Source organism: Carettochelys insculpta, chromosome 3 (assembly GCF_033958435.1).
Source record: "Carettochelys insculpta isolate YL-2023 chromosome 3, ASM3395843v1, whole genome shotgun sequence".
NCBI classification, from domain to species: Eukaryota; Metazoa; Chordata; order Testudines; family Carettochelyidae; genus Carettochelys; species Carettochelys insculpta.
Window position 1 is genome coordinate 27,666,644 of NC_134139.1, and position 21,826 is coordinate 27,688,469.

General features: G+C 42.1%; 1 protein-coding gene across 7 annotated transcripts in view; it reads left to right on the plus strand.

The window, feature by feature from the left end:
- The window catches only part of ASB3 (ankyrin repeat and SOCS box containing 3), a 104,313-nt gene that overhangs the window by 47,941 nt on the left and 34,546 nt on the right, over positions 1-21,826 (plus strand). For all 7 annotated transcript variants that reach the window (XM_074989531.1, XM_074989527.1, XM_074989533.1 and 4 more), the window contains 4 exons: positions 16,959-17,071; positions 17,667-17,802; positions 20,371-20,548; positions 21,582-21,779. In XM_074989531.1, the coding sequence (XP_074845632.1) occupies positions 16,959-17,071; positions 17,667-17,802; positions 20,371-20,548; positions 21,582-21,779 (625 nt within the window). The remainder of the gene's footprint in view (positions 1-16,958; positions 17,072-17,666; positions 17,803-20,370; positions 20,549-21,581; positions 21,780-21,826) is intronic.

The following is a 21,826-nucleotide window of genomic DNA, read 5'->3' on the forward strand; positions in this document are numbered from 1 at the left end:
TGTTGCAGTGACAAAAGGGTTAACAAAATAGTTAGGCTTGGATCTTAGCTAGTTACAAGTTTATTAAGCTACAGTTATAAGCGTGCGGTTACAAAAGGCTATTGTTTACTTCTTATATGCTAGCAAAGTACAGGTGTTAACAAGTTACGTTACAATCCAATACAAAGATATCTGTTACCATCTAACACAATGATATCTTGGCACAATGACATCTAGTTACAGAGCTCTAATTCTTTAGCTGTGCACAAAAAAAAGTCAGAGACCTAGCATGGGTGTATTTTACCCTCTCTGCGTCTCTCGATACCAGCATAGCCAAGCCGGATCGGTCACTCAATTCCGCGGAAAGAAGAATACGAGGTTGGGCGTCCCCAGTTGTGGACCTCGGGAGGCAATCACCTGACCCGACCAGCAGGAAGTTGGTTGAATGCACTCAAAGTTAGAGTTCTGCTGGACCCACCTTTTATACCCCTTTTGGGTTATGTATTCTCTTTCTTATCTATGGTGCCAGATCATACTGGTCTGTCTTTGTGACGCCAGTTTGTTACAAGGGCATTTCTTACTTAGTTTGCACTTGTAAGACAAGAGATAAGCAATTTAGGAGTACAGGACATTCTTTTGTGAGGGTGGGGCACGTCCCCTTCTGGGGTGATTGTGTGTGCATGCATCATATTGATCAGTGCCAGCTGGGGTGATTTCTGAGGGTCCCCCCCCTCTTGTTGACAGTCTGGCCTGTTAGCCTTCCATCTGTACTTTCTGCTTCTCAGGGTCACGATAAGCTAGCATATCTGGGCCTCAATGAGGGCATCAAAGACTGTGCTGTCAGCAGCCATTTCCGTGCCCTGTGTGCTCCTCAGGTGGCGGTGGGGGTGGGCAGCAAGCAAGCTGGCTTGTAAGGGGGAGACTTTGTCTGGCTACACAGATATCTCCCGCTTAGACCTGCCTAAGAGAAAATGATCTGCATCTGGAAAATATGCCCTAGAACCAATAGCACTAAGAGCACTGGATGACTAGGCACTGGGAACATCTGGTACTGAGAGTTCCTATGTGGGCAAGCTCAAATGGAGGTTCACAGAGTAATGTGAAACCTTCCCGCTTGGCATGTACAGAGCTGAAGAAAACCCTGGCACTGAGCAGAGCTGTGACACCCCCTGTGTACCTGCGCTGAACAGCTCTATGTCCTCTGCACTGACAGCTAATGTCCATGGTACTTATTGGAGAGGTCGCCGTGTTAGTCTGTAGCTTCGAGAATAACAAGAAGTCTTGTGCACCTTATAAACTAACAGATATTTTGGAGCATAAGCTTTTGTGGGCAAAGACCCGCTTCCTCAGATGCATGACTGGGGGATGGTGGTTTCAGAGGGGTATTTAAAGAGTCGGGTCCCAGTAAGAGGGAGGACCAAAGCTGACAAGGTCTATTCAGCAAGGTGGAAATGGCCCAGTATCAACAGTACTTATCAAAAGAGGAAAAAACAAATCAGATCAGACGAGGGATGTGAGCCTTTGTCAGAGTCTAATGGGGAGACGTTAGCACCCAGAGCAGAGAAACTGCCTTTGTAAGCTGCGAGCCACTCCATGATACTGTCTCTGGTGCCAAACCTTATAGTTTCACAGCAATTGATGCGAGTGGCTTTGCCCAATTCACAGTCATGAAAAATGCATCATGGATCATGAAATCTGGTTTCTTCACATGAAACTTGGTCTTTTTGTGTTTTGAGCATATACTATACAAATTTCATGGGGGAGACCAGTGTTTCTGAAACTGGGGGTCCTGACCCAACAGGAAGTTGCAGGAGGGTCATAGTTGTTTTAGAGGTGGTGTGGCACTGCCATCCTTAATTTTGCACTGCCTTCAGAGCTAGGTGGCCAGCTCTGACTGTTGGCTCTTAGCCTGCTGGCCAGCTCTGAAAGCAGTGCATCATCACCAGCATCACAGAAATAAGGGGGGTGATAAAATACCATGCTGTCTTACTCCTGCACTGCTGCTTTCAGAGAGATGAAGGGCTGGAGGGTGGCAGCTGCTGACTGAGAATTCAGCTCTGCAAGCAGTAGTGCAGTACCATAATTTGCCATTCTTATTTCTGTGCAGCTGCTGGCAGAAATGCTGCTTTTTGAGCTGGGCTCCCAGCCAGCAGCTGCTGCTCTGAAGACAGCACCATCACTAGCAGCAGTGTAGAACTAAGGGTTACAATACTGCAACACCCTCTACAATAACCTCTGCTGTCCCCTACAGTTAATACATGGCAAAATTTCAGATATAAAGAGCTGAAATAAAGAAATGTATGAATTTTAAAGTCCTATAACATGAAATTGACCAAAATGGACTGTGAACATGGTAGGGCCCTATTTGAGACATGTAGACCTGATAATGGCTTCAATGCCTGAGTCTCCTCTGCACTGTACTGAGGATACCTCATTCAGATCAGTACCAGATCACCTGAATATCCCACCTAGATCCATCCCAAAAATCTCCAGTGATGAGGCAGAAGATAATGCAGTAGTATATACTCATTGCTGTTCTTCACCCAAGTCAGGACCATCTCACCACAATCCATTTGCGGATGTGCGGGGCTGGTATGGTCACCCAGGGGCATCAGCTCCCCTTACCTTTCCCACCTAACTGGCTGTACTGGGGTCCCTGGGGAATATACAGGGCCCACCATTGCCTTAGCCTGACTAGGTCCAGGACATCATGATGCACTTGGTCAACTGTCATAGCACTCTAAGAAACATAAAAGGAAAAGACTGAGGAATCTGAGGATACAGCTGGAAAAAGACATTAACTGTCTATTCATTTCTCATCATCCTCACTGGATGAAGCCATAATGCCACCCCTTTGTCCCCACCACAAGTGATGATCTCAAGTGCATTCAAGGTCTCTTCAAAAGGGTAGTTGAATCCCTGTATGCTTCACTACAGAAACACACCATAAGATCATGAGCATAGAATTCCCAGCAGCAAAGATAAGCCTTGCCAATTAATGATGCTATCATCATCATCATCATCAATAACTGCGGGCTCAGTGCTTGTTGGCGTCTGATGCCTGTCTCACTATTCCTTTCCATCATTCCCTATCCAGTGCAGAGTGGCTTAGTTTCTGTAGACTAGCTCCGCACCAATCTGCTACATCATCTATCCATTCTCTGTGGGGTCTGCGTCTCCTATTCGAACCGTCCATTATGCTGAATACCAGGGTCTTGATTTTTTGTTCATCATTCATTCTGCAAATATGTCCAGATAGTTGTAGCTTCTGTTTTACAGCCTTCTGCAGCAGGTTCTTTCAGCTGTATCTTCCTAGATAATTCCTCATTGGCGACCTTCTGCATCCATCCTATTCTCAGAATCTTTCTATAACAACTCCTTTCGAACGCCAATATTCTCCTTTTTGAATCTTTTGTTATCACCCGTGTCTCACATCTGTACAACATGCTGCTGAATGCACACATTTTCAAGACACCCAACTTCGTTATTAAGCTAATTGCTTTGCTTTTCCAGATCTTATCCATCGCCTTCAAACTTGCTCTTGCTTTCGCTATTCTAGTCGATATTTCCTTCTTACAGTCTAGATCATATGTTATGTTGCTCCCCAGATATGTGAACTTTTCTACATTTTCTAGTTCAATACCATCCACACTGATCTTCCTTCCTATTTCCTTATCTCCAAATACCCTTGTTTTTGTTTTATCGATGTTCAGAATCAGTCCGTACCTCTTCCCTTCTTCGTTTAACACCTGCACTGTTTTTGCTAGCTTCTTCTCATCTTCCTCAATGATAACTATATCATCCGCGAACCTCAAGTTGTTAATTCTTTTCCCATGCACAGATATCCCTTGTACCTCTTCCTTGATCTTGTCCATCGCTCTCTCCAGATGCGCGATGAAGATACTTGGCGATATTGGATCTGCTTGTCTCGTACCTCTTCTTGTTTTAAACCAACTTCCCAACTCCCTGCATGTTCTCACTGCTGCCCCCACGTTATCATTGATATCTTTCAACAACCATATTAGTCTGCTATCCACTCTGTATGACTCCAACACCACCCAAGTCACTTTCTGATCTATACTGTCAAATGCCTTTTGAAAATTGACAAAGCAAGTGTATATGTTTTTGCTCTTTCGTCGAGCTTTTTCTGCTATCAGTTTTAGTGCCAATATTTGCTGTATGGTACTTCTGTCTTTTCTGAACTCTGCTTGCTCATCTGCTATATGTTCTATCTGCAATCTTAATCTCTCAGTTAGTATCCTCATCAGCACCTTACCTAGATGACTCGTTAGGGCAATCGTTCTGTAGTTCTTGCACTCCAATGTACTTCCTTTCTTGGGTATTGTCACTAGCATGGATCTTGGCCATTCCTTAGGTGCCTTTCCCTTCTTTCCATGCTATATTACATAGTCAGTGTATTTCCAGAATTACGCTTTCTCCACCGTATTTGATCATCTCTCCCGTGATCTTATCATTTCCAGGGCTCTTGTTGTTTAGTCGTTTCACTGCTTTTTCTACTTCTTCCTTTGAAATATCCATCTCGCTGTCGATGCTCGGGGGAGATATCTCTTTCAATTCTTCAATCAGTCTGTCTGAGACAGTTGGATCCAACTGTGCTTTGTATAGATCAGTGCAATATGTCGTCCATCGCTGCCCAATCTTCTCCCTGTTCATGAGCACTTCTTCGTTCTCATCTTTGATCGCCATCTGCTTTGGTTGCCATTTCCTATTAATATTCTTAATTGTCTTATGCACCTCTCTGGTCTTACATTCACCGTAATACCTCTCGATATCTTCACATTGCTCCTCTAACCATTTCTCCTTATCCTTTCTGGCTGCTTTCCTTACCTCATTGCATTTCATCCTATACTGCTGTTCTGCCATCTCCGAAACATCTCTTCTGATCTTCAATGCCCTTTTGTCTTCCACCACCTTCAGTATCTTCTGGGTAATCCACTTCTTATTGATCTTTTCTTCTTCTGGAATAGTCTGCTCAATTGCCTCTTCTATAGTGACGGCTATCCCTGCGACTCTCTTATCTAGGTCTTTCTCTGTGGTGATATTCTTAATCTTCTCTTTGGCTACGTCTACACGTGCAGCCAACATCGAAATAGTCTATTTCGATGAGTAACGTCTACACGTCCTCCAGGGCCGGCAACGTCGATGTTCAACTTCGACGTTGCTCAGCCCAACATCGAAATAGGCGCAGCGAGGGAACGTCTACACGTCAAAGTAGCACACATCGAAATAGGGATGCCAGGCACAGCTGCAGACAGGGTCACAGGGCGGACTCAACAGCCAGCCGCTCCCTTAAAGGGCCCCTCCCAGACACAGTTGCACTAAACAACACAAGATACACAGAACTGACAACTGGTTGCAGACCCTGTGCCTGCAGCATAGATCCCCAGCTGCCGCAGAAGCAGCCAGAAGCCCTGGGCTAAGGGCTGCTGCCCACGGTGACCATAGAGCCCCGCAGGGGCTGGAGAGAGAGCATCTCTCAACCCCCCAGCTGATGGCCGCCATGGAGGACCCAGCAATTTCGAAGTTGCGGGACGCGGATCGTCTACACGGTCCCTACTTCGACGTTCAACGTCGAAGTAGGGCGCTATTCCTATCTCCTCATGAGGTTAGCGACTTCGACGTCTCGCCGCCTAATGTCGAAGTTAACTTCGAAATAGCACCTGACGCGTGTAGACGCGACGGGCGCTATTTCGAAGTTGATGCCGCTACTTTGAAGTAGCGTGCACATGTAGACGCAGCTTTTGAGTGCTATTCTGTATGCATTCCCTGCTTCTTCCTCACATAGCCTCGCCATATCTCTTCTTTCTTAAACAGTGTCTTACATTTTCTTTTGAGTTTTATCTTGATGCTTGCGATCACTAGACTGTGGTTTGAGTGTATATCCAGTACTTGGAAAGTTGGGTACTGCTATACTGATGTTATCCATCATCTTCTTATCAAAATCATATCTATCATGTTCTTGGACTTCCCATCATTCGATCGCCATGTCCACTTCCTACAGTCCTTTTGTTGGAATCTTGTGTTGCAAATCACCATCTCATGCTCTGTAGCAAACTCTAACAGTTTCTCACCTTGTTTGTGTCTTTCTCCATATGCAAACCTTCCCATCATTCTTTCCCAACCTTCGTTATCTGTTCCAATCTCCGCATTCCAATCTCCTCCAATGATCAACACATCTTTCTTCAGTCTTTCCTCCACCGTCTTTGTCAAGTCTTTATAAAATAGTTCAATCTCTTCCTCCGTACTGTCCGACGTGGGTGCATACACCTGAATGACTGAGATGTTGAATGGTTTTGCTTCATATTGCGCGACCATCATTCTTGCACTCACCGATTTGTATCCTAATAATGCTCTTCTAGCTGTTTTACTAAGAAGGAATCCAACTCCTGCTTCCTGCTTCGTTTCATTTCCTGACCAAATGACTTCGCAACTGCATATCTCTCCTGATCCCGTCCAACGCATCTCTGCCAGTTCAAGTATATCACATCAATATCTCTCTATTTTCTTCTGAAGCAGCTGTAATTTTCCAGTTACTCACAGTGTTCAGGCGTTCCATGTTCCAATGGATAGCATATGTATTAGGTGTAATTTTCTTTCGGTAGCCAACTTATTGACCCAACCCCCAATCGCTCGATTGGTATCACGGACCTTGTTTATCTGGGCAACATCCGAGCCGGCATCTTTTAACATTTGGTTGTACTGGCATCAGATTTCATTGATACTGTTGTTTGACAGTCAGCGCATTGACACACATCTGACCAACCCTCCTCCTTCATCCAGGCTTGGGACTGGCATGGAGCTCTCAGTGGCTTCATGGTGGAGTTGATGCTATCATGGAGTCTGCAAAAATAATCTCGTAAACAACAGCTATAGCTCCAGACTCTTATAAGAGGTCTGTTAACAATATTATGTGCCAACTGAAGGGGCAGAGATTTTTATTTACACACCCCAAACCAAACTTTCTAATAGTGGAGGCGGTCAACCAAAGGGGAAAATAACGCTGAAGAACTGAGGCAAAATACAAAGAACTTTGATCCTCCCTGACCTTAATTTCATTGGTTATGCTAAGTATAAGGCAGGGCAATGATAATAGCCAAAGCAGTGTTGATGACTTGCTCTACTTTGTATTGGTGGCTAGCACCCCAAAAATATACACACACACACACGCACAAAAAAAATCTTCAGCCAGTAATAGTGAGTCAGCCTATCATAATTAGGGTCGTCCAAGGATTAGATTTACTGATGAAAGGAAATGGTTTATGCAGTAGTTAAATGCGTTAAACTCCATGTCTCCAGGAAGACAGAAACTAAACTCCCAATTAATTGGGACCAGAATTTCACCCAGTTATATGTTGAGGGCACCTGAATATAGGCATGTGCAGAAAGAGAGAGCGAGAGAATCAGAATTACATGGCCTTGAGTTTCTCTCTCCTGTGAGCCCCCAAGTCCTCTTCTTGCGGGGTACAATATATCGAAAAGTGACTTTTTCCATCTATTTCTTCATCATCATCATCATCATCATCAATAACCATGGGCTCAGCACCTGTTAGTGTCTGATGCCTCTCACTATTTCCTTCCATCTGTTTATTTGTTCTTCCGTATAATTTCTTATGAGCTTTTCTTCAGGAGATGTGATCTGGGCTAAGAGAGTGGTGTGGACAACAAAAGATGAAGGGTTGATGTCTTCTGGTGAGAAAGTGGTGAGACATCAGCAGTAACTAATCACTGGGAGAAGATTAAGTTATTATTAACAAATGGCATAAAAGGGCATAAAACATTGGAACAGAGGGGATGGGATTTATAGATTCAGGAAACAATTACAGCTACCATTTGGCAGGCAGAGGTGAATTGGTAGATAGATGGCTTGCAGCCTGTCCATTTGTTGCTGCAAAAATTCCTCAATGTGCTAGCTATAAATATGCCTTATTTTTGTCTACTACTGGTCAGGATAAATGGGGTTTGAATAACAACAACAACAACAAAAATCATGTGAGAATTTTTCCTCTTCATCTCTTAAGTTCTATTGCTCTATCACAAGCATTGGTTAGAAAAGTGAACATTAAAGAGAAATAGTATATTTTCATTTACATGGTTATTTTGTCAAAATGCATTAAATTTGTGAGGATATTGCCACAAAAACATAATAATATTAAATATAGTGATGAGTCATTAATTATAAAAATGCATAAATAATGTAACCATGGTACTTTTTCCAAAATAACATCAATGTAGCTGAGAAAAACTGACACTTTCAAGTTTCCTGCAAACAAAGTACTAAATTCATTATTTCCAATAGGATGGTGATATATCTTCGAAGAAATCACTTTTTAGTTTAGTAACCAACTAAGTGGTCTCAAGGAAAGTTTTTGTGTGAGTAAAAGTTATGAGTGCAAAATCTTTGAGGCAGATATCTTACAGTCATCATAATACCTTTTTTTCCTTAATGAGTGGTAAGGATTCTGCATTCACGCTGGGTGAGAGAGACTAAGATCATATTATTATAGTCTCTCTCACTCTCTGTAAGCCCCATAGTTGGAGCACTTTCATTATCATAGCAAAATTAGCCTGTGAGCAATGTGTGCAACAAAAATGATGCTGAATATGATTTAACTGCAAATATAGGCAAGGGATAGGAGTTCAGAACCAGTGCAGAACCTGGGGCTAAAACCTATTTAGCTCATTTTCTGAAATGGAGTTCAAAAGGGCTTGTCTTTGGTGTATTGTCATTTAAACTCTGTTCAGCACCAGGTTAGTTTCACTTGTTGGTGATGCCTGTTAGCAACGAGACATTTGGTAGTGCAGACATGATCTCAGGCAAGAAGTAGCACTATTGTTCTTGTATTGTTTTTAGTGCTTGTTGTCTTTCAGACCGAGACTGAAGAGGGAGGATGTTGTTTATCAGGTAGATGAACAGCCAACTTCTCTGTATTCTCTCTAATTCTTACTTTAAATATAATTTGCAAACAGCAACCAAAATAAGCTAAATGTATTTTTATGTTCTGAATGCAACAGATAGATAAGAGAGGCCATCGGCATGTAATTAGCTCTAAACAGACTTTTTCTTTAATTTCAAAACCCCAAAAGTCAAGGTGGCCTGCCCTGGCCCCACTTAGTATTGCATATGCTATTGTGCCTTGCTGTGGAAAATGGAGCTGTGTCAGGGGCTCAGATAAGCATAGCTGTGTATTATATAGCATAGTTTGCAAAGTATTTTTTGTGTTTTTATATTTCAGAGGGTATAAAAATAATATGAAAGACACTGTAAAACTGTGCTATATAAAGAGAGAAAAAATGCCACTTCCGTGAGCTATCATGAGTCAGTTCCACACCCCAGCATGGTTCTTTGGAGCCTCTGAAATTAAAGCATATATTGTGCAGCGATCGGGGAGGCTAGAGGAGTAGCCGGCATGTGTGACTTTGGAAATTTAGGTAAAAAGTGCACTTCTGCATGCAATTTATTTAGAGTTTTCAGAACTTAATAATATGTGTAGCTCTGTGACTTGATAAAATATTCTCAGCTCATCTTTCAAATTCTGTTCCTGTGCCCTGTAATGTGTAAACTCCATTAGAGAGAATTTCAGTTGAACCCCATACTTAAGATGTTTCTGTGATTGTGTAAATTATTGTTAAGTAAAGTATGACAACTGTCTATGGTCTAAAGAATTCTGAAATAAGGACCTGTATTGAGAGTAAGAGCAACTCTTTTGGCTTCTAAGGAAGGCAGGATTTGGACAGAGGGCATTGTGGGGTCCTCTGACGTAGCCAATGCACGGGCCTGCTCCCTGTAGATATGTGAATAGCTGTTCTATTTTACATAGAATTCCTATGCGAATAAGTGGAAGATTTAGCATCTAGAATTATCCAAGTGAGTCAGGTTGGAGAGGGTTAAAAAAAAGGAATACTGTTTGTAGGAGAAAACATTCAAGAACCATTCATCTCTCTGAATGTGACCCCTGTAATTCTGCCGAAGACAGCAAGACTTATTGTGATCGCCTGAGCAAGCACAGGGCTATTTTAACTTTTGCACTTATTCAATTTTTCAAAGTTTTAAAAACATTTTAGACAAGATAGTATCAACATCTTGCTCCAGAGGTCTCACACTTTCCTGTTTCCTTCAACTGGAAATCCATAACCTCATATCTCAACTAAAATGTACAACCCATGCGAGGCAGCAGACTCACCGCTTTCCCTGATTTGCCCCTGAGAATTCCATTTAATCAGTTTTAGTCAATGGCTGCGGTGTATATATGGATATAAAATATGGGGGAGTACTTCTCACTTTCCTGCTTTTGCCTTCTAGTTCAACAATTTTGCAAAGCAGGGGGTTCGGCAGGGGCTCTGACCCCAGCCCTGTGCTCTGGCGGGGGCTCTACCCCCTCACCCCCATGTTGCAGCAGGCCCCAAACGTCTCTGGCCTCAACCGCTGCCCCACTGATGCAAGTCCTGCCCCAGCCCGAGATGTTGCGGGATGAGGGAACACCGGATTTAAGAAACTGTACCTATATATCCCCACAACTGCAACAGAACATTGGGTTTTAAGTCTGTGGAGTTTCGACTGTAAACAAACATAGTTTACTGACTTATTTGCGGAAGCAGGTGAGATCTGAGACATATGTGACTGACCGGCCAAGTTTGAATCCGGATAAGTAAGCAAGTGGCTCTTTCGGTCAGCACTGTTTGTTTGTTTTTCTTGAGGAGCCACTTGTCTGATGTGAAGGGTAACTGAGTTCTAGATTACCATGTTGTTAGCTAGTTCCAAGAGCAATGGCTAGTAAACCTTCCTGAAAAGGTATATAAAGAGGCATACAAGTGTTACTATAAAGTCCAGTTTTAAATGTCTTGTAGCATTTAAAGAGATTTTACAATGGATATGCACACTTGCTGTGTATGCCAAAGACTCTACCTGGGGTGATCTCAGGGATCCAGTCCTTCTTTTTGACAGGTGTAAAGGAGAGTGCTGGAGTAAGGGAAATGAACAGTCAGTTGGTCCTGCGCATGTGAGGTAACACAGGAAATACTTTTTATTTATCCTCCTCAGAGAGCATCTGAACTGCTGAAGAAGATAGTGAGGCATTTTGGTCTGTGGTAATGTTTGTATGGAGATGGTGCGTAGTTCTAGGTTTCTTATTCATCAGATTCAATTAGTTCACTTTCCTTACTTCCCTAGCATAGGCCCAAAATAGGGAAAAGAAAGAGCTGTCTGATGACTAATCTGGGTAAAACAGAGATGTGACTGGTTGATAATCTAGAGAAATCAGTGAGAGTTGTAACTGCTCCACTTATGCATGAAATGAATCCCACCCTTGCCAAAACAGCCTGGGGCAATTTGAACCCAAGATTTCTCATGAATTCCTAACCAGCAAAAGAGGTTCATAAAGCTTTTTGACGCTGTGGTTGAGTGAAGCGTTGTGGCTTTTCCTCATTGAAGCAAGTGTCACCAGTCATTCATGCCTCTGTCCCTTTCAAGCTCAGGCTTCTTTGTTGTCTCACCATTGTGGTTATCTTTAAAGACCACTTGGAAACTTTAGCTAAAGCTGACTTCAGTAGCCACATTGTCACAGCGGAATGGATCAGCACATTAGGCCTGAGTGCCATGCACTGTTTTCCCTGTCTTCCAGGGCTGTCCCTAGGGACAATCTGGGACTACCCCCCACCCTGTCTCTTCATGTTCTCTGCCCCCATCTCGAGTGATGCAGCCCAGGGGATTAGTGGAGGCACCTGGCATCGGCAGCAGACATTGGTCTGTCCCCTGACTGACTGACAACAGTGGGACGCAGAGCTCCCTGGCCCCAACCTGCTCTGCTCCTCTAATTCCCAGCTGCATTGCTCCACTTCCTGCCACTGCTGTATACCTTTCCTATGGAGAACCTGCACTGAACATACACCACAAGGGTGTGCCAGCAATTAATTTGTTTGCCTTTTCCCCACAACTAGTCAGGTTTCCAAACGTTTTCTAATGCCATCCTTCTATTGCTTAAAAATATAACAGCACTTAAGTCAGGTAAGTGAACCCCTTCCTCGCAAAACAACTCAGGTGCCCCATATGTTGTGACCAGGTGTGAAATTACTGCCCCTTCTATGCTCCCATGGAATTTGGCCACCTTCCTGGCGTTGTCCACCCATGGGGGGCTCAGGGCTCCCTGTCAGACCCTGTGCTATAGCATATCTAACTAAAGAAAGTTAACTCCTGAAAAAAGTTCAAGGGTCAGCCCCAGATCCCTCCTTGCCCTGAGCATTAGTTCTACCCCTTTTAAGCATTTCTGCATTGTTTTCTTAAAAATGAACCATAGTTATATCTGTGGGCTGCTAACAGGCCTGCACAGCATACAGCATTGGTATCAGTTGATCCTACAACAAGCCCCTTCTTGCATGCCATCTGAGTACCACTTCATCACCAGAGCTGAGCTCCAAGCCTTTGGGCAACTTGTACCTGTGCCTTTGTGCCCAAAGACAATAGTGTGTTTGCAGATCCATACCATTGTCTGCACGGCTGGCTGTCCGTCCAACATCCATAATGAGATTACAACAAATTAATGTTGACTCATTGCCTGAGTTCTTCGTATATTAGGTGTGAATCCAAATGCCAGCTCCCGATTGCTTGTATTGCCTCTACTCACATAGCCAGCTCTACTGCTGCTGTTGTCACCCTGATTCTGAATGAGTGAGAGCCAAATCCGTGGGCTGGCAGCCCCAATCTTATCAGTCCCGGTCTCAGCTCAGTAACAAATTGATACACTGTAAGGGGACTCCTGTCACTGTGCATAAAAATGGGCCTTTCCCCTTTGGCTGTATCAGCCTGCAGGTCTTTAAAGCCTGAACTGGGCAGACTAAGATCCTAATTGCTTGCTTCTGGCACCCAACTGTGTTTGCATTTTCTCACTGTAAACACTTCACTGAGTTCTTCAAATGGTGACCTGTACTACTTCTTGATAGTAAGCAAGATTACAATTCCTTTGCCATACACACAGAAATGCAACTTTTGTTTGTAAGTATGACAACAGAAGAAACATAAATATTTCTAAATAAAACCTTACAAAACGTAAACCAGAACACTGAAACAGAATGTGAATAGTCAACACTGCACTTAGCCTGGCTGTGTCTGGACCAACTTTAATAAATCTGCCAAAGAAAGCAAAATAGATTGTTACACATAGGCTGCGTCTACACGTGCACGCTACTTCGAAGTAGCGGCAGTAACTTCGAAATAGCGCCCGTCACGTCTACACGTGTTGGGCGCTATTTCGAAGTTGAAATCGACGTTAGGCGGCGAGACGTCGAAGTCGCTAACCCCATGAGCGGATGGGAATAGCGCCCTACTTCGACGTTCAACATCGAAGTAGGGACGTGTAGACGATCCGCGTCCCGCAACATCGAAATAGCGGGGTCCTCCATGGCGGCCATCAGCTGGGGGGTTGAGAGATACTCTCTCTCCAGCCCTTGCGGGGCTCTGTGGTCACCGTGGGCAGCAGCCCTTAGCCCAGGGCTTCTGGCTGCTGCTGCTGCAGCTGGGGGTCCGTGCTGCATATACAGGGTCTGCAACTAGTTGTTGGCTCTGTGTATCTTGCACTGTTTAATGAAAGTGTGTCTGGGAGGGGCCCTTTAAGGGAGCGGCTTGCTGTTGAGTCCGCCCCGTGACCCTGTCTGCAGCTGTGCCTGGCTCCCTTATTTCGATGTGTGCTACTTTGCCGTGTAGACGTTCCCTCGCTGCGCCTATTTCGATGTTGGGCTGAGCAACGTCGAAGTTGAACATCGACGTTGCCAGCCCTGGAGGACGTGTAGACGTTATTCATCGAAATAGTCTATTTCGATGTCGCAACATCGAAATAAGCTATTTCGAAGTTGGGTGCACGTGTAGACGTAGCCATAGTAACATAGGACCTAATCTGTAACATGCTGAATACCTTTAACTTCCATATGATTTAGGGTTGTGCCAATGCAAATGAGGGGAGAACTTGGTTTGGATATCTTCTGTAAGTGGCCAATGGAAAGAGATGATGAATAAGCAAGATTTTGTGTAGTCTGAACCTTTGCACTAGCAAAAAAGTAATATTCCTAAAGGGGTGATATACTTGACTGTAAAATGTTAAATTTTTAGCATAAATTTTTTACTGTCACTCTTCCTCTATCAGTCATGAATACAGTGATCTCACATTCTTGTTTAGATGTGCAATTTTCAGAGAAGCCTTGCAATAAATACATATATAAATACTTGTTCCTTTTGTCATTTGAGTCCTGTGGCATTTCTAATAGCTAAACCAATTTTTTCCACTTTTTTCATGTAGTCAGTCTAAGTCCAGAAAAACTAACAACTGAATAGTAGATTCATATATCACCCCTGCAGCCTGATAAAGAGAAAACAAGTTTGGATTGTGGAATAATTTTTTTCTATTAAGTGTTAGCAATAAATGTATAAAGTATGTATCAAGCAGCTTGATTTTCATAAGCTAAATTGACTATAGAGATTGGAAAAATAAAATTGTTTGGATTGAAAATTTAGTAAACATGCCCAGTGTTCTTTCTAACTTTTCCCACACCTGAGCAGAATGAATTTATTATTTGTCTCTGCTTATGCATCTGGATCCACAAAAATGAGCCACGGATAGCCTCATTGACATCTGTGGGTGCAAATACCCACAGGTATAAAGTGGATATCTACCAATTTGCAGGGCTCTAGTAATACTGGTGAACATAACAAAATTCATGTGGTGAGTTGGGCCCATGGATTTCTGAATGTGGGTGGGGGCTCAGGCCTGGGGCAGAGGGTTGGGCTCTGGCTGGAGCTGTGGATGAGGAGCTTATGGATGGGACAGAATATTAGGGCATAAGAGGCCCTGGCTGGGGGTGCAGGCAAAAGGATGAGGCTGGGTTGAGGGAACATGCTCTGAGGTTACTGGGAGGACAGAGGACCTCTCCCCATCCCACCTCTCCTCCAAGCAGCACCTGGGCTGGGAGTGGAGGACAGCGTCACTCCCTACCATGACAGTGCCTGGGCAGTCATGGCAAGATAGGCACCGCTCTCTCACCCCACCAGGTTTGAGCAGGGGCTGTGCTGAAGCTGGGAAATGGCCACTCCAGCCATGGCAGGTCCAGGGCTGGGTTAGGTTGGGCCAAGGATGAGGCGGCTCTCCCCTGGCTGCAGCAGGTCCTTGGGTGGGTTCCCTGAGAGCTTGAGCCGTGTTAAATAGGCAGCAGCCATGCAGCTTACAGGGAACTTGAAACATGACCTAAGACGACTGTCACATTGAGGTACACCTTGCAGAAATGTATTTTTTTTCCCAGTGTGATTTTGTGAGGTCTTCTGTAGAATTTTACAAATTAAATTTTACACTTTATAGGATTTATAAGTCTTTTAAAATGTTTTACAAATATTTCCTAAGCTGAGCAACTCTGTAAGAAATTATGTACTGCAGAATGTATCATACCTATTTTACATAAAGGCTGATCACTTATTCTCTTTGTTCGTCGATTTATATATTGGTTATAGAGTGTATTGTGGTAGAGCTACAAGTAGAACCCAGGATTCCTGACTCTGTTCTTTCCCCTAATTTTATGGTTATTTCATTTTCAAGGGGTGTCTGCAATATCTGTACAATGAGAAGCATAGTCACGTACTCTAATTCCACTTCCTTGTCTTCGTGCTGAATGTGAGAAGTAAAGTGCAAGGTTGCCTCTAAGGCCAGTGTGGCTGATTGTGATCTCTCATCACAGAGTGTAATCAGGAGTATATCACCCTGTGTTGACATAGTTCTATACCAATGTAACTCCATCACTGAAAGCAGTAGAATTACTACTGATTTACACTGGTGTGAAATCAGAATCAGGCTCAGCGTAGGCACTGCACAGAAAACTGGGTGATATAAACTGTGTCATGGGAGCACTTTGAATTTGCCTTAAAGTTTAGAGCTCTGTAAATAGTGGTCAGCACTTCAGTTTTCCCAGCCGTAGCTTTTCAGCTAGTACAAAAGAAAATATCTGCATAGGAAATATAATTTCCAGATAATACGTGCTTCTCAGTAGCCTTGCATAGCTCTGCTTGCCCACATGAATAGGATTTTTTATGAATAAAAGTTAGTAATTTTTGATCAGTCACCATCATCATGGAAAAGTAAAATATACCAGTGGAGGGGAAGAAAATTGAATGACAGTTTTGTAAGGCTAGTTTACATTCTTATGTCTTGTGTACAGGCTGCAGCAGTGTGCTCTAAGGTGTTGTGCATTAATGTCTTCATAGACTTTGTTTGGTGTGCACTAAAAGTTTCCTACCATGCTTCACCTTGCAGTATACCATATTACACTACACTACATTAAAGCAGGGTTGACTTATGTGCAATGCGTTAGTGCAGTTTAGAAACCACATCCCACAGGGCACATTACCCTCCCACACCAAAAATGGCTAAGGGCTTAAATTACATATCTACAATTTTAGTGTTGTGTTTTTAAGTTAAACATTATTGAGGATGAGAAGAAATTAAAATTACTAGTAGATGTTTCCTGAATTATGCTTTCCCTATAAACTCTACTTCCTGGAGAAAGAGGTGTTAGTTTTATTGTACATTGAAACTTTTATTCACTGTAAAACCACTTTATTAGACTGATAGTACTTAATGTTCATTATCCATGTACCGACTGTCATATTCTTAAAAGATAGCTATTAGTATCCCTATCTTGGATCTTATAAATGTTTTGCTTCAAAATGATGCAACATTCGACACAGTTTCTGTTTCAGATGCAGAGCCTTAAAGGGTAGGTTTTGTATGTTTGTGTTTAGATCAGATCATGAAATTCTTGTAATCAAAGCTGCACAGTCACTCAAACAGAACTCATTTTGATGTCTGTTGTGCGTTCTTAAATCAGTTCTAACAACCAATGTGAAAATTTGATGACAAAACAAGTGAGCAGACTGGATCCTTTAGTTGTGCCTCTTTGGTAAGAATAATTCTTTACTCCTCTGTTTGAAGCTGTTGAAAATGGACATGCAGAAATTATAAAGCTTCTGCTCCAATATGGAGCAAATATTAATGGATCCCACTCTTGGTCTGGATGGAATTCTTTGCACCAAGCTTGTTTTCAGGTAATCTATAAATTTATTATTTCATTTCCATGTAAGTAGTGTGTTTTACCCTTTTAAAATGACAAGGTTTACAGTTTTTGCTTCCTACTCTGATGATTTATGATTGTTAGGCTAGGGCAGCAAAGGCAGTCTAAATGCTAATGATCATTCTGAATATGTCATAGTATGCTACAGCTGTTATAGAAGGTATTGGCCAGCAATGATTATTTAAATATTAAGAGTACTGCAAGTACTTAAGAACTGGTCTGATACAATATTTGGGATGTAAATCTGTTATAAGATAAATTTTAATTTTTTGAAAAAAGACTTCAGTTGATGAGGCCAGTCTGACCTCTTCTGAATTATTTTTATCCATTGTAAAAAATTATTAGACTTATGGTTCCAGGTGTTAATTAAATTCTGTTTATATTTTTTGGACTTGGTTACTGCAAGATGAAGTTAAACCTATTTGATGATTCTGCCACAGACTTTCAGAATGCCATAGATTATTGAACGTATTCCATATTTTAGGTTCCTATGCAAAGTAAGAATGAAAATGTAGAGGTCTAGGTTTCACTGTTCTTTTTCTAACAAAACACAAATGTATTTATTTCAGGGACATACTGAAATAATAAATTTGCTCCTTGAAAAAGGAGCAAACATGGAATGCGTGGATGACTTTGGAATCACACCTTTGTTCATTGCTGCTCAGTATGGGAAGCTGGAGAGTTTACGAGTACTTATATCACATGGTAATTTTCACATTTCATTTGGCATTAGTAATATTTTTATCATTTTAGTGAAACATTGGCTTTGAACTGACTATGAAATTATCACAAAATGCTGAAATTTTGCTATTGCTCTAGCTTATCTTGCTTTCCCTTCGGTGAGACCAAGAAACAAGAAATGAAAGAAGTGCTTGTCTACACTTGAAATGCTCCAGTGCATAGGTTCAGGTACACCACTATAGCACTGCAGTGTAAATATGGTCTATGCTGATGGGAGGAGTTCTCCTATAGGCATAGCTAAATCAACTCACTGAAGGGCAATAGCGAGCTTGTCAGAAGAATTGTTGGGTTGACATAGAATTCTGCTTTGTAAGCCCTGGGAGTTAGGATATTTTATATCCCTGACTGACTTTTTCGACCAGGTCTAAGTAAAGACCTAACCTAGGTAAAGATTGTGTCTGATAGTGAAACTCTTCATCCCACTGAGTAGTCCTTTAGTATTTGGGAAGCCCAATTCATTTCTATGGATTACTTCAAGAGGAAGATACAGTAGACTCTCATATCCAGCATTCTATTAGCCAGAACTCTCAAATAACTGGCATTTTAACCATAAGTAAATTTTAGCTACTTTTTGCATAAGTACAGTATAGTGAGAGTAATTACAAATAAATACAGAGAATACAGTCTAAGTTTACAGTGTACAATATGCCTGTTGGTAAATCAAGTACTCTGCATACATTTTTGTTTCTTAGTATCTAATCTTGTTTTTCTTTAGTGCTATGCATTGCTAGGTATACTTCTTTATTATCCAGAATATTTGAAAATCTAGCAACCTACCTGTCCTGGGGCTGCTGAATATGAAAGAGTTTACTGTACTACTCAGCGTGCTTAAGGGTATCACAAGCGAGCCCTAAAGTGACAGTAATAATTTCTTCAGAATCTGAAAACAAACAGACCTTAATGTTCATCTCTGAATAGAATGTTCTCATGAGCTTTCCCACAAAAGCAGATGAAAATCAAACAATCATACAGTAGACCCTCGATCTGCACTAGAGTTAGGTTCCTGGAAACCAGGTGTAACTTGAAATTTGTGGAAGATGAGGGGACGGGGCCACCAGTTGAGCACCAGCAACCACTGCCGCAGCCGGGAGCAGGGGACTCCCTGTTAAGGGGGAAGAGAGCTGGCAGAGCACTTTGCTCAGCCAGCTCTGCCCTGGGGTGCCACATCTGGGAAGGCAGGAGGTGGGGATCCCCTTGTTAACAGGGATCCCTGTGTTAAAAGGCTGCTGCTGGGACAGGGGGGAGGTGATCCCCCTGTGAAGGGAGATCGCACCTGGCCTAGGGTGCCCTCAGTGCCATTGTGGGGGGGCCCTTGTTAATAGGGATCCCCCATTAAAAGGCTGCTGGCTGGTGGAGCGAAGCTCCCCACCTCAGCCACAGGAAGCAGCCACCACACAGGCAATGGGGGAATAGATCCCCCTGTCAAAAGGAAACAGAGCTGGTGCAGCCAGCTCTTCCTGAGTGCCTTCGCTGGCGGAGGTAGGGGGGTCAGGCTCCCCTGACCTCTCCGAGATGGCACTCGGGAAGATCTGTTCCCCTTTCACAGGGGGATCTCCTCCCCCCTCGCCTGTGCAGCAAAGGCTGCCTCCAGCTGGAGCTTCCAGGGTTCCCCTCCAGTTGCGCTAATGTGAGAGACATGCAAGTCGAATGTGCGTATCTCGAGGGTTTACTGTAATTATTGCATTGATGAGCACTCTAAACCTGGCCAAAACATCACAACACAGATCAACAACTCGAGCATCTCATAGCTTCTGGGATACTATGTACAGAAAGTGATTGCAAACAAAATATTAACTAAATCTTTGCCATTTCTTCGCAATGTCTAGCATTTATCTGGAATTGCTCTATTCTGAGTGAGTGCTTCCTCCTATCACACAAGATCTCTTTTAATTTCATAGTAGGAGTAAAAATCTAATATAAAGTTGGTCTGTAAAGGTGTAAATAAAAATGACTCTTTGTTTTATACTTCTGTTTACTAAGTATTCTCTTATCAATGTATAACACACTGCTAATAATTTGCCAAAGTGCAAGCCGTAACACTGTCAGCATAGGATTATTGACATGTGGAATGATGGAGGAAAGTGGTTCAACTCTCTAACATGTGATGTTATTTTAGAGTTTGTTTTATTAGATACTAATTACTTGTTTTGTGCTGACAATTGCGTTTTTTGCTGTATTTGTGATTAACTTAAAATAATGTTTTATGTCACTCATTGATTCTATAACTTCATCAGGTTTCAGGTGACACTGACAGAGAACATTAGAGGGCTAGCATTCAACATCAATGTTTTTGTATCAGATTTAAATGAAAATAAAAAAAATTGAAAACTTTATTTCTAATCACTTGGAAAACATTTGTAGCAGGATAGTAAAGTAAATAAGATTATTTAATACCCATGGAAAAACTTCTGAATGATGAAGCAATTTTGTGACATCCATTACCTAATTAAGGCTGTAATTTATTTACTCCCTTTTGGTTTTTTGCTGTTGTATGTAATCAGGCATCATGCTAAATGTTTTATTCTATGTTAGGTGCAAATGTCAATTGTCAAGCCAAGGACAAAGCCACTCCATTATTCATTGCTGCACAGGAAGGCCATGCTGAGTGTGTGGAACTATTGTTATCAAAAGGGGCCAATCCTAATCTCTACTGTAATGAGGAGGAATGGCAGCTGCCTATTCATGCAGCTGCCCAAATGGGCCATAGCAAGTAGGTGATATACAAATCTAATAAATGATTCTGCTCACTAAAGAGTAATCAAGAATGGAGATTTTCAGCTATAACTAGAAGAGAAATAATGGGTTATGGATTTGGTTTTTAGTTTAGAATTTTTAATTCTCTTTGCATTACTGTTTCAAGGCCTCATCTTGCAGCTGTTTCCCATGTGTAAGTACCAGGGCCTGACCCAACTCCCACTGAACTCCGTGGGTATCCCACAAAGAGAGGGGTTGCAGGATCAGGCATTTGTTCACATGATCAACATATTACTGGTTTGTTTTTATATGTTTTAGGTGTAAATAATGATAAAGCATTTTATTTAAGCGTATTTTTGGATCCCTTAATTAGAATTACGTTTGTAAATGATAACCACACATCAGCAAAAGGTGCCACTGGACTCCTGGTGTTTTTCTTGGAACAAAGACTGTGTTAATACTTCTTTCAAAGCAACAGGCAGGCTGTTCTCTCTAAAGAGAAGCTTTGACATCTGCAAAGGACTTAGTGGTCTTCATTAGTCAGGAAGGATATGGGTCCAAATTATAGGTTGTGACATCATATTCTCCCATCACATCCAACACCTCATTAAGTGCCAGTGGCCTGAATTCTAACAGAGAAGTTATTCCTCTGTCTACACTTTGTTAACCCAGTCCTCCCCCAATCTGAACAACCACTCCTACTACTTTGTAAAAGTTTAGATCCAAACTTTGCAGAGTATAAACCAATCCCAAATGTGAGCTATTACTACAAATGCATCAATACCAGATATATTTGAGTAACAAACCATAAAAGATGTTCAAAGCAATATTTCATTGTACTTTTGCAGATCGTATTACGTTAATGATACTAAGTTCCATTTTTGTGTCAAAAAGTCTAAAATTATGAATGGTCTTTGTAATATATGTGTTCAGTTAAAAGGATGTGATTGTGAATTTGTTTTAAACAGTAATGGCCATTGGAGAAATAACACTAATTTTTTCCTATATGTGAAAAAACTCCTCAGTAAACATAATTTTAAATATTCCAGCATATTGGGATTGCTAATACCAGTTACTGATCGGACGTGTGACACAGGGAAAGACAAAGTGAGCCCTGTCTATTCAGCAGTTTATGGTGGTAATGAAGAGTGTTTGGAAATATTACTTAAAGAAGGCTACAGCCCAGACGCTCAGGAGTGCCTAATCTTTGGCTGCATATCTCCTATGTGTATGGTTTTCCAAAAGAAGTATGTATTTCTCTAGTATTTTTTTAATTAGTCATATGTAACTATAC